Source organism: Clarias gariepinus, unplaced genomic scaffold (genome assembly GCF_024256425.1).
Source record: "Clarias gariepinus isolate MV-2021 ecotype Netherlands unplaced genomic scaffold, CGAR_prim_01v2 scaffold_30, whole genome shotgun sequence".
NCBI classification, from domain to species: domain Eukaryota; kingdom Metazoa; phylum Chordata; class Actinopteri; order Siluriformes; family Clariidae; genus Clarias; species Clarias gariepinus.
The window spans coordinates 890229-906670 of NW_026520997.1; the positions used below are offsets into that span (position 1 = coordinate 890229).

Genomic DNA, 16442 nt, shown 5'->3' on the forward strand with positions numbered 1-16442 from the left:
TCACCTGTGTGGGTGCACACAGTGTAAGAGTGAGTTCCTCTGGTGAGCTAATGTAGCTACAGGCTAACGCTGGAGACTCAGTCTAGCTCTGAAGAGTAAAAAACATGGAGGCGGTGATGAAGATGATGATAATGATGATGAATGTTTAGGTGATCGCTCCACAGAACAAAAATGTGTTGTGTTAAAAAGGGGGTGGGGCCTAATAAGTTAATTTGAAAGATTTTTGTATGATAACGTAAAAGAGGCGGGACTGAACAAGTTTAATAGATTTACTGAGTAATTAAAAGACGGTAACTGAGAAAAGACAGCGTGTGTGTGTGTGAGGTTTTTTCTTACCCATGGAGAGTGGACGGCTTACGTTTACGTTATGCCTTTGTTTTCACTGATGTGTGTGTGTAAAAGGGGTGGAGCTTAATGCCTATTTAGATACAGTGCTTTGTGCAATGTTAAATAGGCGGGGCTCAATAGGGTTGGATTTAATGTGTAATCAGAAGCATCGTTGTGATGTTTGTTGTGCGTGCAATGTAGAAGAGGCGGAGCTTAATGGGGTTAATGGTTTTAATGGTTAATTAGAAGCAGAGTGCTACTCACGGAGGCTGAAGGATAAAGTACCTTCTTTATGTCCTTGTTCTTCTTGACGGTCCACAGGCCGTCTGAGAGCTTATCGAAGTATTTGCGGGCTTTAGGTGCCTGATCCAGCATGTGGTTCGGAGGAACGCCCAGCACCTCGACTATCTTATTCATCTGATCCACCTAGAAATTAGAGAAAAAATATAAATGATACATTTTAATGTAATATAAACAAGGACAGAGCGCTGCCCAAACAACAGGAAGCAGAAGAAAGGCTACAGGAAGTGCAAGAAACGATTGGTCATAAAACATGTGGTGATTCATCGTGTCGTGTTCGTTCTCGCTCGCTTGTTTCATACAATTACATTAGCAAGTTGTGCATGCGTGCGAGTGTGTACCTCATTAGAGCCGCTGAACAATGGCTCCCCCGTGTGCATCTCCACCAGGATGCAGCCGAGACTCCACATGTCGATGGCCAGATCATACGGCATTCCTAGCAACACCTCCGGAGAACGGTAGAACCGACTCTGTATGTACTGGTAGATCTGTAACACACACACACACACACACACACACACACACACACAAAGAGGTGTTATAATCCATCTTCAAGATGTTTAAGTTAAAAGAAAAAGAAAATAACAAAATACAGAACACTGATGATGAACCAAAGCACTTTAGAAAATATAAGGAACAATATGGATGAGAAAAGAATAAGGTTGAAAGAAGAAAAATAATGGAGAATGTGATATAAGAGATGTAGAAAAGTTAAGAATAAAAAGTAAATTAATAAAATAGGAGGAAAAAAACGCACAGTGGCTGGGTTTGGAAGATTTGCATTTTCTAAAAGTGTATTAAGACCCCGAGCTTTGAAGCCGAAAGAAGGAATAGGATTTAAAATCTGCAGTAACACTTTGCGTCCACTTGAGGGCAGCACATTCTGAGTGTCTCACTAATAAAGGCTGCAGTGAGTCTTTTTCTCCAGCAGGGGGAAGAAGAATGTAAGTGTGTGCTTGTGAAAAGGAAACATTAGGAGCTGATGCTTTCATTTCCAGAGTTAAATATCACATCAGGGAAAGGGATTTTTTTTTTTTTTGCCCAGAAAGGCAAAAACTCAGTGTGTGTGTGTGTGTGTGTGTGTGTGTCACTCTTACCCTCTGCCCGAGCTGACAGGAGCTGCCGAAGTCGACGATTTTGATGGCGCTGCGTTTGGGGTTACACAGCAGGATGTTCTCTGGCTTCAGGTCGCAGTGGATGATGCTGAGTTCGGGCGTGGCCAGGAAGAGCAGCGCCGTGCACAGCTGCTGAGCGAACTTCCTCGTCAGGTTGAGCGACACGCCACGAAAATTAGTGTTACGCAGCAGATCGTACAGGTTATAGGAGAGCAGCTCGAACACCAAACACAGGTGATTACGGAACATGAAGTGCCGCTTCAGGTGGACTGAGAGAGAGAGAGACAGTGAAAGAGAGAGACAGAAAGAGAGAGAGAGAGGGACAGAGAGAGAGACAGGGAGGGAGGGAGAGAGAGACAGTGAAAGAGAGAGATAGAGAGAGAGAGAGAGAGAGGGACAGAGAGAGAGACAGAGAGACAGGGAGGAAGAGAGAGAGAGAGACAGTGAAAGAGAGAGACAGAGAGAGAGAGAGAGAGAGAGGGGGACAGAGAGAGAGAGAGACGGAGAGAAAGAAAGAGAGGGAGATGGAGAAAAAATAATGGAAATATAATCTTTTCCTGACGTTCTCATTCTGATATGTGTGAGACCCATGCATGCACGTGTGTGTGTGTGTGTGTGTGTGTGTGTATATATATATATATATACACACCTATATAGTACTTCATCTCGGTGTCGTGTTTGTTCATGAGCTCGAGGAGCCGGAGCTCGATCTGCGCCTGGTTCAGGAAGGCTTTCTTATTCTTGATGATCTTGATAGCCACCCACTCCTGCTCGTGGTGATCATATGCCTTCACCACCTGTGTGTCAGAGGGCAAAGGTCATGAGGTCAAGTCATTAGAAAGCACTAATCCTATACTTCATTGTGATGCTAACCCTGTCTGTCTATCTGCCCAGGTGTCTGACTCTCTGTGTATATACCACTCCCTCACTCACTTCCATCTGTCTCTCACTCCATCTATCCATCGTTCTCTCAGTCTGTGTCTCTGTGCACGTCTGTCTCTCCCAGTCTTTCTAAGAGTGCATATGTGCCTGTGTCTGTCTGTCCCCCACACATTGTTTGTCTGTCTGTCTGTCAGTGTGTCTGTCTTTTTTTCCATGTTTCTGTTACTCTGCGTCTCTCTGTCTTTCTGTCCATCTCTCTCCATGTCTATGCACCTGTCTGTCTCTTGAACTGTTTTTTCTTTTCTTTTGTGCAGTTGGGGTGCAGCCTCTCAAATCCTCATCTCCATCCTATCCCAGCATGCACCTGGGGAGCCTCACCTGTCCGAAGGAGCCCTTGCCGATGAGCGAGTCGATTTCGTAGCGGTCGAGCCACTTCTCCCCGTTCTTCACGATGTAGTCGTAGTTGTCGTCGTCGTAGCCATCGTTGTAAACTTTCCGCTCTTTCTTGGTACTCGAGTCCTCAGGCGGAACCTGCTGCGCACGTCGCTTCTTTTTAGTGTAGTACACCTGCGGGGGGGAGGAGTCAAGTCACAGGGGGTGGGGTTAGAGAAAGAAACACATGTTTCATACAAAATAAGAATTTAACTATTCACATCATTTATTTCCATGATCAAAGAAAACATGCATTTCAGTCTGTGTGTGTGTGTGTGTGTGTGTGTGTGCGCGTTACCTCATTGATGTGCTTGTAAGTCTTGATGAGATCGACGGAGAGTTTTCTGAGCGGTGCACTCGCGGGGTCTCTGAAACTCGGGGGAATCCTCCTCTGCAGAATGGTCATATCAGACAGCACCTGCACACGACACACGGGTCAAAGGTCATGCCAGGTGAGCAAACGGTGTGGTTTTACACACAACACAAGGAAATTAGTTTATTACTGTGATTGTGTGACTGTAATCAGTCCAATACCACGACTATTGACCCAGTGTTAGCTAAAGCGTGTGGGAGTGTTTAGGTGTTTATTCAGGTTAAAACAGTAATATCAGAAATGTACATAATGAAACAGTCGCTGTGTGAACCCGCTGCTCACCTTCACTCTCCTCAACACAAGGCACGAGCAGTGCTAGCCCTGTTTATGCTAACAGTGGAGTTTTGTTGTTTTGTTTTCTTATTTAAAGTTAGCAGCGGATCCAGCTTGTACACACCTGTGGTGCGCTACGTACACTTAGCTGTAATACGGACTGGTGACTAGCGGTGCTCTCAATCCCACCGCCATGTAAATCTAATAAAGATCACAAAACCTGAGTGGCCATTAAACCTGAATCTGATTGGCTACTGAAATGTAATCTGATTGGCTACTGATCCTGAATCGGATTAGTTAATGACTCTGAATCTGATTAACAGGTGAACAAGACTTTCTTGGAATTCTGATGGTTACTTAACTGAAAACAACTTGGGAGATGTGTGTGTGTGTGTGTGTGTGTGTGTATACCTGCTGCTGTTCTGCCATGGACTGGATGTTGCTTAATCCAGGATGAGTGTGCTGGCTCGACATGTTTCGCTCAGCGGGGGAGAAACACAGGGATGAGGAGGGGGGCATACATCCTGAACCTGAGATGGAGAGACAGAGGGGTTTATATAACACAGTCTCTTAGTTGAGACAGATTAAACACCAGGTTAACATCACTCAATTGCCCAGACCAGAGTAATGCTTTAAAAGTAGGTATAATTAATATATTATAATAACATATGTGTGTTTAATAACACTGCTGATTTAACCGCTGGACACAGCTGTGTGTGAATGTATGCACCACATTCAGCCATGTCATGTTCACAGACACACACAATCAACTTTTTTAAGCAGCATGACATTAAGTGACTTGTCAAACAACAACATACACGCAGTTGTGTATGTGAGTGTGTGTATGAGAAAGAAACACAAAGCAACAAACACAACAGAAATGAAATGTGAGAGACAGACAGAAAGAGAGAATCATTTTAATTTAAGGTATTATTCTGTAACAGGAAGTGATTGAGACAAATTCCTCCTGTCCAGGACACAAAAAGCAGAAAAAAACAAGAGCAAATAAAAGAGAGGAAAGACAGAAGGAATAAAGAAGCGGAATGTCCTTTGGTGTGTGTGTGTGTGTCTGCGCTGAAATGATTTCATTATTAATTTCTGCACCTCATCCTGTTACACAACTGCTTTCACACAGCAACAGTGATGCTGCAGTGACGAACACAAGCGCACACACACACACACACACACACACACAGACCTTCAAGAGCTTCATTTATACAATTCTTTCATTTTTTTTATCAGATCTGTTACATGCACACAGACTCACAAATACACACACACACACACTCACGCACACACAAACGCACGCAAACTGCCCTAATTTTAGCCAGATATGACGAGTGTGTTGAAAAAATGTCACGCCGGCCCTTTAAATGCTGAGGACTTCCTGACTGTGATGCCCGACTTGCTTCGCTACGATTGGCCGAGAGCCCCCCTCCTTCTGCGTCCTGATTGGTTGCTGGTATCCAAGGGCTGGCCGGCGAGGTCTCTATAAATAAACCTGAGGAGCTTGTGCTGTATCAGCAAGCCTTCCCATAATGCCGTTCTCTCTTCTCTCTCGCTCCCTGTATTTCTCCCTATTCTGTGTGTGTTACATGAATTATACATACAGTAAAATCACACACACACACACACTGTCACAGCTGATCAAATACAGCTGCCAGCTGTCAATCAATAAAGTTGCCATGGCAACAGCTCTAGCCCCTGTCACTCACTCCCTGTCTCCAAGGCCCAGAAGGAGATGGGGCAAAAGCTCTGTGTGTGTGTGTAAAATAGAACAGCTGTACTGCCCTTCCACCCCTCAATTCACATTCCTTGTTAGGGTAACTGAATCCGAGAGCCAAAGTTAGACACGAGGCCTGAGAACGCAGGTACAGTGTGTGTGTGTGTGTGTGTGTGTGTAGGGGAGAGAGAGCGATCAAGAACACCAGACACACACACTCATTCTCCCATCATGTGGAACTATAAATATGAACTCGCAGTCTGTGTTCAGACACACACACACACACACACACATTAAAAGCACCCATGCTGTTAAATGAAAATGATCCACACCATGGGATGAGTTCTGTTGCCATGACAACGCTGATTAATTTCCCATAACAGCACACGTCCTAGTGTTTTATTCCTCTTACACCTCGGAAAAGTTACTATTACACTTTAAAGAACAACACACTGCACTTTTTATAGTTACGATTAACATTATGTACGATGTTGTAGCAGCTATAAACATACTCACCTTTTCTATCTGTCTCTCTCTCTCAAACTGTCCCTTTTTGTCTCTCTCTCTCACTGTCCCTATTTGTCTCTCTCTCTCTTACTGTCCCTTTCTGTCTCTCTCTCTCACTGTCCCTATCTGTCTCTCTCTCTCACTGTCCCTATCTGTCTCTCTCTCTCTCTCACACTGTCTCCATCTGTCTCTCTCTCTGTCCCTATCTGTCTATCTCGCTCACTCTCTCTATCTGTCTCTCTCCCTCTCTTGAACATCTTACACACTGCACCACTCGGCTTACTCTTTTACCCTTTTTGCTAAAAAAACATTTCATTTTCTCTATCTTACACACACAGAAATTTAATTCACTTCTATGCAATTTAGTGATCATTTGCTGAATCAGCAAAGCCAAAATGATTGGCCGATCCGTCTGACCAATCACATGCCGAGTTTAGTTTCTCCTTATCTACAGCTGTGTGATTTAAACTGTGTAAATAACTCTGATTCACGAGGACTAACGCTTGATTAACGTGCTGATGTGTGTAGCCAGGGGTAGCTTAGTGGTTAAGGCATTGGACTACGCTTCAGGAGATCTCAGGTTCAAACCCCACAATCACCAAGTTGCCACTCTTGGGCCCTTAACCCTCAAATGCTCAGATGTATAATGAGATTAAAAAATTGAAGGCGCTCTAGATAAGAGTGCCAAATGTAAATGAACCCTTTAAACAGACACTGATCAGACAGACAAATCTAAATCTCTGAGTGTGATCTGATCCTAGTACCCATCCATATTTACTCCATTAAACACTACTAAACTTTAATATGGTTTAGTAATTAACTAAACTAACTAACTACCATGCGGAAGGCCAGGTTTGATTCCCACACACGCCTAAACCTCAGCCACTGGAGGCAGCGCCGGTCCCGAGTAAAAATCTGGCGTAAAAACTTGTGTCAAGATGTTGTGCGGATCAGCTTGTCCGCTGTGGCGACCCCTTAACAGGAGAAGCTGAAAGACTAAAAACAACTAACTAACTACCTAACTAATTAACTAACTTCAGAGAACATACACCAGTCAGCCATAACATTATGACCATTTGCTTAATACTGAGTAGTGTGTGTGGTATGTGAAGGTGTGTGTATGTGGACCCAGCGGTCAGTATCAAATACTGTAAGTGTGTAAGATTGGACCTCTATGGGTCGGAGATGATTTTCCAACACGTCCCACAGTGGATTGAGAGCTGAAGGATTTGGAGGCGGAGTCAAAACCACAAACTCTTTGTAATGTTCCTCAAACTGTTCCTGAAAAGTGTGTGTGTGCGCAGTGTGTCAGGGCGCGTTATCCTGCTGAAAGAGGACACTGATATCCACTAGGGAACACTGTCTCCATGAAGGGGTGTAACTCTGTGTGTAACAGTGTTTAGGTAGGTGGGGCGTGTCAGAGAAACACCCACATGAAGGGCAGGACCCAAGGATTTCTAGCAGAACATCACCCTGAGCATCACACTGACTCCGCCCACTCTCCTTCTTTACATAGTAGTGCATCCTGGTGCCATCTCTTCCACAGGTAAGTGATCTTCATCAGATCAGACGTTTGGAGGAGGACACGGGTCAGCCTGGACACACTGACGGCAACAAACCGCGACACACTTACACCTTCACCTACATACACCTTCTCACCAATTTGAGCTACAGTAGCTCTTGGATCGGACTACACGGCCCAGCCTCCACCCCACACGTGTGTCAGTGAGTCTTGGTCACCTGACCCAGCCGTCTACACACAGTCTAATCACAGTTAACCGCTTGTCAAAGTTGATCAAATCTTTATATAACGCATATTTATCTTTATATAAACGCATCAACTGCAGGGACAAAAACATTCACTTGCTGCCTGATATCATCCCGCCCACCTCCAGGCGCCATGGTAACCATATAATCAGTGTTATTCATGTCACGTGTCAGGTTACAGTATAAATATTTAAGTATAAATATTAGATATTATAGAGATATTAAACTTTGGTAATAAACCAAGCCTCTTCTTAAACAGATCTAATTCTGAACAAAGAAGTGTGAACGGTTCTAAGTGGAACTCAGGTGTCTAATCTGGCGTTCTAATGTGAACTTTAACTCGGACCGTGGCTGAGTCAGACTCACTCTATTAATACACATCGGTCAAACGGTGACGCCAGTAAATCGAGACCTCGCTCACAGCATTAACATTAAAAATAAAATAAACCCTCTCACCCCTGTCACACACACACACACACACACACACACTATCACAGTGTAGCTAACTGATGCTATCCCTGAGTGTTAACTTCAGCACTTAGTGTTCCTGTTCTTATGGTTCTCCAATAAATCAAATCCCACACACACACACACACACACACACACACACTGGTGTTAAAAATTCAAGGACTAAAAGCAAGCAAACATTTGCAACCGATTATGAAACAGTTTTAAAAGAATAACAAAATAAGAATAATAAAGTTTTACATTTTGAAAAAATAAGAAAAAAACTTCAAAGAGAACAAAAGGCAACTTTCAAAAAGTAATTAAAACAATTTTTGTAAAAAAAAAAAAAAAAAAGGAAACAAAAAAAGAGATGAGTTTGTCTGAACAAAATCCACTTTTCACACCAGGCATGGTTCCAGTGTGTGTGCGTGTGTGTGTGTGTGTGTGTATGTGTGAGACCGGATCAGAAGGAAAAAAACAAATACTGAAGTAGCGCCTGTGATTTAGGAGCGGGCAATGCGATGATGCAATATCAAGCCTGCTTTATATTGCAACACGAATCATTTATCTCATACACGTCTCCAAATATCATCGTGTTTTTCTGCCGTTTCACTGCCCTGTGTTCCAAACCAACACAACTCTAACTGCTTTAGAATTTACACACACACACACTGTACTCAGGCTGTGAGATAACGAGGCTCACTGCAACATGATGCAACATTCAGAAAAAGGGACCTTATTTTCCCCCCGAATTCAGTACTTGAAAAATGAAAAAAAAAAAAAAACTTTTCTGCTGTGGGCGTGTCACAATTCACCCACACCTACCCCTTATGTAGGCCATCTTCAGCCCACTGTGGGTGTGTCCCAAGTCATCGTGTCCCGAATCATCTCAATAGCTAAGGCATGCCGCTGTGGGCGTGTCCCAAATCACCCTTTCTGATCTTTTGTAGGCAATCTTCAGCCCGCTGTGGGTGTGTCCCAAATCAATTGCCCTACTCCCCATATAAGCCATGCTCAGCCTCCTGTAGGTGTGGCCCAAATCACCTGTTGGTGTGTCCCAAATCATCTGCCCTGCTCCCTATTTAAGCCATTTTGAGTCCTCTGTGGGCGTGTCCCAAATCACCTGTGGGCGCGACCCGAATCACCCACACAACTCCCTATATTAGCCATGATTATTCCACTGTGGGCGTGTCCCAAATCACCCAGTGTTCTCCCTATATAGGCCATCTGCAAATTGGTGTGGGTGTGTCCCAAACCAACTGCCCTAAAACAGTGCATTATGGGTATTTTGTATTTGGCCAGTACAGCAGTGCATTGTGGGCAAGTGAGTGAGTGAATGTTCACTGTGGTTTGGGATGTGACTGCGAATGAAAGTAGGTAAGAAAGAGAGAAGATACAAGCGCTCTCTCCCACTCTGTGTGTGTGTGTGTGTGTGTGTGTGTTTCCCAGCAGGTGCTGTCACACATCCAGTGCTCAATAACATGTTTTTGTTCTCATCTACAAAAAAAAAAAAAACATATGGGGGCCGAGTAACCCTGACCAACCAGAGTGGAGCATGGATGATAGATAAACAAAGAAGTATGACCTCATTTCCTGGAAAGTGTCAAAGGTCAAACAGCCTTGAACAGAAAAAGAAAAGAGCAGCAGCGTTCCCAGTTTAGCGTTCTGATAACCAGTTACACGATACGAGGCGATATTTAAAGTGTACGCTTGAACGTGCAATAATTAGGCTGCCTAAGTAGGGCACATACATGATAAGACATAAAACCCTCCTGAAAATCAGTGTTAGAACAGAAAAGCCAGCTGTTAGAGCTCCGTTAACTGATGTTGAGACTTCAGGAATTTGTGTAGGCTGCCTACAGGAAGAACTGGAACATTGGTGCAGGCGCGATTACTGAACTAGCCCTGTTATATATCACTATATATATCACAGACCCGATAAGCAGCACATGCCTGAATGGGCGCTCAGATATCACCTTTGGAGTGAAAAGGAAGGCAAAGGTTATGTGGACTCCCAGCCTCGTGCTCCCAAACCCCACACCACCACACCACCCCACCCAACCCCGCCCACAAACACACACATGGTCCAAACTCCACCTAGTAGCATACATCAGTTCACAACCACCGCCTTCACCTGCAGAGCCCAAAAAAATAGATTATTTGTGAAGATATCGTACCCTTCCAGAAGGTGTGTATGTGTCTATGCTTAGGGTGCGAGGGCTCGGGGGTGTGGTTTCTCTGAATCTGAACGACAGCGCGTGAAAACGACACAAATTCACTCTGAGATAAAAGCGTAATATGAAACCCGATGAGCTGGAGCTGCCGGGTTTATGGAGTCTGACGATCAGAGCCACGTCTATGTTTAAGACCGTTACTCATACAACTAAAACCTCACACACACATACACACGCACACAGACATGGGGGGCAGGCGAGACGACAGAAATAGACAACAGCAGTGAAGTCGGTTGGATACACGGATATAAATAACCACACAATAAGTGAAGGGGCGATAAGCACAAGTGCAGCAGACCAGGGTTGCCAGGTCTTCTTTAAAATCCCCCAATTTACTTGATGCCAAGACATTTACAGAACGTGTAGATGGGATAAAAAAAAAAAAAAAAAAACTCATCAGTTACATTCTGAACGGTGAGTAAACTAAAGCTTTACTTTTGAAAAATCACTTGTTTTATACACTGATGATTTAAAAATACAAATATAATAAAAAAAAAATGAAATCTAAAACATGGGCGGAGCTAAAAACCATGCTCAGTTCATTTACAAACTGTACAGCTACACCAGTAGTGGTGGGCGTGTCCCAAACCACACCCCTGCTCACCGTGTACACCTTGTTATCCGTGCAGTGGGCGTGTCCCAAACGACACCTACCATTGGAATTCACTATAGTGTATGCCACATACATGGACGGGTTCCATCACTGCTGCAGTGCATTGTGGGATGTGATGAGTCGGCTGGATTACACAGTTCCCACAGTTCCAGAACAGAACGCTTATTACCACTTCCTGTTTCCTAGCCCCTCCCCTCTGCAAACGCAATAAGCTCCTCCCACAGCTCTGACACAAATCAAAAATTCCAGACGTGTTACAGACAAAGCAAATGATGATGTCATCATTACATCATCAACAGAAGCCAGAAAAGGATACGAGACAGAAGTCGTAGACGAGCCGCTCAGTGTGTCGATGTAACGTCAATAAAGTGATAAAATACATCACAGTACATTCAGTCCCAGAGATTATTTTAATCAGTGTTTTTAATAGACTTTAAAATGTATATAAAAAATTATTGTCTTTAAAAAAAGTAAAATCTATATGAAAGCAAATTGGGTCATCAAACCTGAGCAAAGCCTGAGTAGTAACACACGTTACCTCGGATATAATCTAACAGCGGTTACAGCTTGTAAAGACTTTAATTTACAATTATTAAACACGTAAAGAGTAAACAAAAATTACAAACTGAGTTAAAATATGATTAGCTAACATTAGTGTCACGTCACAGAGTCTAACGTTTTTTTACAAAACTCAACATTCATCACTATAAACAAATTTGTATCAATTTGGTACTAAGTAAGGTTCATTAACACTAATAGTGAAACAAAGGTTTAGAAAGTTTAACACTTTTAACTTGTTTACAGACCTCTTTCTAGAGTCTAGAATGAGTCTTTGTCATTATTTTATTAATTGCGATACACAAAAAAATCTCTGAAAAGAACGCAGAAACATCATATGATCAAATTGTCTGATTTCTCTAGTCGACTTTTACCTTTAATTAAACAAATTTATTAATAAACACTTCCCTCTGTATACTGAATCCATACATGAAGTTTTACAGATTTTTTTTTTGTGTTTGTGCTTTAATATCATTGTTTCTGGGTGAAACAAACCACACACGCCAGTTCTGGAATAATCTAACTTCTGATCGGTTTGAAGCACAAACTGCTCTGATTGGTCGAAAAAGATCTGTGCTTCACACAACTACCAACTAACTTCTCAGCAGGATTCCAAACCAAATCAAGTCAGCGTCATGTTAAGCGCATTTTTCCCAGAATGCACTGCCAAATGACAAACGCAAGTCAGGTTTCAGCTTTTCATTTTAGCAAGTTTTTTATTCGAAAGTCAACCGATTCGAGGTTCTGCTCTAGTAAGGAAAAGTGTGGAACTCCACGGCTGCTGTGTTCACGAACTCCACGGCTGCGGTGTTCACGAACGCACGCACTACGGCGTGCTGTAAAACGCTTTCAGAACGCTTGCAGTGACGACAGAGCGAGACTTCTCTGATTTTACGTTACATCCTCGAGCGCTCGGTTCTCTCCGCTCTGCTCTAACATTCCCAGCAACAGGATGATCATCGCTGAGCTCACAGCTCAGCGCAGTGCGCATCCAGCCTGCGCAAAATACACACACACACACACACACACACACATATCTCCGTCTATTTCTGCAGCACAGTGCCAATCGTTCCCATGATTGTTTAAAGGATCGAAACTAAAACAATAGTGGGAAAAGGAACTCGACCCCGCAGAGGGGATTTAAAGTGTGAAAGAAACAGGAAAGAGAGAGAAAAAAACAAAACAACCTACAGCAGGTTCTGCAAACTCCAGGCTGTAAACACACCTGGTTTAAAAGGTAGTTTGATCTCAGGTGCCCAATGGGTTTGTGCTAATAATCTGTAACGTGATACATCGAAATATTTAGCACACAAACACACACAATATCGTCACTCTCGACGAAGAGAATTACAACAATCGTGGGAAAGTTGAAGAAACGCTACCTTTAGATCCAGAGTTAAATTACACAACTGGCATAATGTTCAATATATGAGATAAACACGGGTTACAGTCCACTCTGAACCGATCCAATTTTGGCTGAAGAGCAAAAAGCGGCGGGAGAACGTTTTTCCTGTTCTGCGATAAACGTCTTAATCACTAAAGTTATCGTTCCTCGTGTAGTAATGTTAATACAAATTGTCCTAACTTAAATATAACGTTCTTGTCCTTTCTAAGCTTCAGCATCAACCTGAACTGGTTTCACTGAACCAAACCCATGTTACAATTGTGCTAGCTAGTTTACGGCGCCGAGCGTCTCTGAACACTGGGGGACCGGTCAAAGATTGTTCCCAATGAGCAGGCCCGTGCACATGGACAGCGTGAGTGAAAACAGAGGGCGTACTAACTTTTCGACGGCTTCCGGAGCAGGTGAGACTGCGGCACGTAGCGACTCTGATCCGAGCTGCCGACCCAGGAGTCGGTCGACAGGTTGGCGACCATTCTGTTCGAAGGCTGCGGCTTCTCCTCCACAGATGAAGTGATCACCATCGGAAAGGCTTTAGTGTGAAGCTCCCTCGGAGAATTACATCAATCAGGACTGTTTGTTTTAGTAGTAAAGAAAATATAACTTTGCGCTTGGTGGGGGGGTGTCGTCAAAATAATCCCATCCACGTGCTCAGACGAACGTGTGTGTATTTGTGTGTGCTGTGTGTATGTGTGTAAATCCGTCAGGGCTTGGATTCGAAATTAAAGTCAGCGATGACAGAAGTATTCCTTGATCGCTAGCGATTTCCTGAAGTGACGACACAGATGAACGAAAAAAAAGGCACCATTCGATTCTCTCGACGCTGTTTCCGTGCTCTGTTCGTGCTTTTCTGTTTATTACGGTAAATCTAAGGCAATGGATTGGGCTTTTAGGCAACGATGCTCATAAAAAATATAACATACATATTCATATTCAAACTACGACTCTGCAATATATATATATATATATATATATATATATATATATATTTATATCATTCATGTGTATATATATATATATACGTATATATATACTCTGTTACATATATAGGCTATATATCTATCTATATTTGTTTCTATCTTTGTATATATATATATATTTCTCTGATGGTTAGGGGTGAAATTATTTGGTTACTAAAGTTAGCTTTGCTTGCATTGTAGCTAGTTTTATCTCCGTCCTCGCGTACTGAGGAAACCAGTCAAAGACCAGTTTTTGACGCTGGTCAGTTTTCCAGTCCGGATATCAAAGCAGCTGAAGCTGGGAGTGCTGGTGTGCTCAAGATGGGGGTAAGGGGGTGGTTGTCTTCATTTCCAACACAAATTACCCCATTACTACCCCTAAAAATAGCAAGAGCTTCTAAGGATCCGTGTGTTGCACCCTACAGAGTTAGTGAGTCCAAAGGGCAGATGGATGGCCTCGTCCCTTGGGGGTTTAACCTTGCAGCTTTAATCCTGATAGGCGGCGAGGAAAGGCGAGGCGAGGCGAGGGGCGCTGTTACAGGCTACACAAAGTCCAAAGCAAACGTTCAAAGATGTCCAGAAGGAGACATTTAACCCACAAACGTGTAGTTCACTTTGTTGTCATGCACAGATGATGATGATGAAGAATAACTAAGCAAAGTGCACAAGTGCGAGTTCAGTTACAGGCACGAGACTAATATTAAAGAGGAGTAATGATCTTACTGATGCGGCTCTGTCCGTTTCAAGAAAAAAAAGAGAAAAGATGAACAGTTCCTGAAAACTTTAAAATGGGAATTTCACTGAGAACCCAAAGCCTCACTTGTGCTCTTGATCAGAAAAAAATAATAGAGGGTGAAAAACCGACATCAAACGCGTTCCACTGCTCAAATCCTCTTCTTTAACTGTGACAGATGTTCATGGTTTCACTCCAAGCCGTGTGCAGAGTCGGAGTCACCCTGATCGCTCCACACCTCCATCCTGAGCAGTCGCCGAGCGCTCCTCTCGTATCCACACACACACACCGCTGCCTTCTGCGCGCACTTTGCCCGACTCCCAGCCCTCGAAGCCTCGCACTCCACCGCCACACCTCCCTGGGTCTCTTCCGATGATCTGGATTATTTACAGGAATTTCTTTCTTCTCTGTCGAGCTCGTTGTTTTTTCCTTCACAGCCAGGCTTAAGTTGGCGTTATTATTATTCCTTGTTGTCTGTAAGCCACTGTGGCCGGCGCTCAATCCACACCCTGTGTTGATGGACTGTACCATGTGCGTTTAAGAGCGGGGGAGGTGGATGTGACACACACACACACAGGCACACACACACACACACATACGCACAGCCTACATTCACTCTGTGTTGTAGGCTCAGTTTTGACGCAGCAACACACACTCTTTCAGTACTCGGGGCAATACAAAAAAAAGGGTTCTTTTAACATGAATAAATAATGTTAACAGAGATACACGTTAGCAGCATGTTAAAATCCCCCTTCTTCATATTTAGTAGTTGGTCCAAACGGTTCCTTTCCATTTATAGTAACTCTGCAGATAGGGCCAGTGTTCACACAGCCTCATTTATGGGATAGGCCAAAACTTTAGGAACGACACGTATGTCACAATCAGGTGAAATAAAGAGGAAATAATGAGCATGTGTCACGGTGACCCTCACCTCAGTGACAACAAATGGGAAAAATAAAGAATTAATGAATGAATTAATTAATTAATAAAAGCTATTCTCCTTATTGGTGTTTTAATGTTTAGCTTTTATTTTTTAAGGTCACTGGCAGTCGTATAAGCATTTCACTGCATATCGTACTGTGTATGACTGTGTATGTGACAAATTACATTTTATTTGATTTTAATGAGCATTAACAATTATTTATTTTATTCTATATGTTTTAGATTGCAGTATGTTTTATTTATATGTAAATTTCTTTTATTGCCCTTTAAAAGAGTTTCCCTGAACTTTTCTGCTTCCTCACCACAGTGTGTGTGTGTGTGTGTGTGTGTGTGCTAAAGCGCGCGCACGTCACGCTCCCTTCTCTCGGCTTTTTCGCTGACGCGCGCGCACGTACCCCCACCCCCCCCCCGTATACTCCCCCACCCTCCGCATTCCCGCTCGCGTGCGCGTTCGAACGTTCGAAGGCTCTTGTTGCTAGCCGACGCCACGGCAGCCTGCGCGTGATTGGTCAGACCGGGCCCTGCCGGCTGTTCCCATTGGTCGGAGCGGTATGTGGGCGGAGTTAAATGCCGGAGCGCGAGGCTGCCCTTTCCCCCCGCCCCCCTCCTTCCTCAGGTCCTTGTTGTCTCCAAAACGCAGCGCGGAGCCGGAATGGCCGCCAAAATAACACCAGACTTTCAGGTAAACTGAGCTGAGTGCTAAAGGATGGCGGAGAGAACCGCACACGCCTCTGGTACAGACGGAATCCGTCATATCACGCCATTACCACTCACAGAACTCACAACGCCCCCTTTCAGCGTTTTATTAAATATTACCTCATGAGGGGGAAAAATATAAGGAGTGAATGCTAAGGA

General features: G+C 43.7%; 1 protein-coding gene across 3 annotated transcripts in view; it reads right to left on the reverse strand.

Annotated features, from left to right (window-relative positions):
• dyrk1b (dual-specificity tyrosine-(Y)-phosphorylation regulated kinase 1B) overlaps positions 1-16442 on the reverse strand; it is a 32239-nt gene that overhangs the window by 2489 nt on the left and 13308 nt on the right. Inside the window, exons 1-8 of one of the 3 annotated variants that reach the window (XM_053490630.1) lie at positions 13336-15134; positions 4114-4232; positions 3355-3474; positions 3003-3191; positions 2392-2539; positions 1725-2011; positions 969-1115; positions 613-753 (exon numbers count right to left, since the gene is read on the reverse strand). In XM_053490630.1, the coding sequence (XP_053346605.1) occupies positions 613-753; positions 969-1115; positions 1725-2011; positions 2392-2539; positions 3003-3191; positions 3355-3474; positions 4114-4232; positions 13336-13477 (1293 nt within the window). In that variant the 5' untranslated portion in view covers positions 13478-15134. Of the gene's footprint in view, positions 1-591; positions 754-968; positions 1116-1724; positions 2012-2391; positions 2540-3002; positions 3192-3354; positions 3475-4113; positions 4233-13335; positions 15135-16442 lie in introns of those variants that run through there. The other 2 variants (XM_053490629.1, XM_053490631.1) reach the window with 2 other exon arrangements.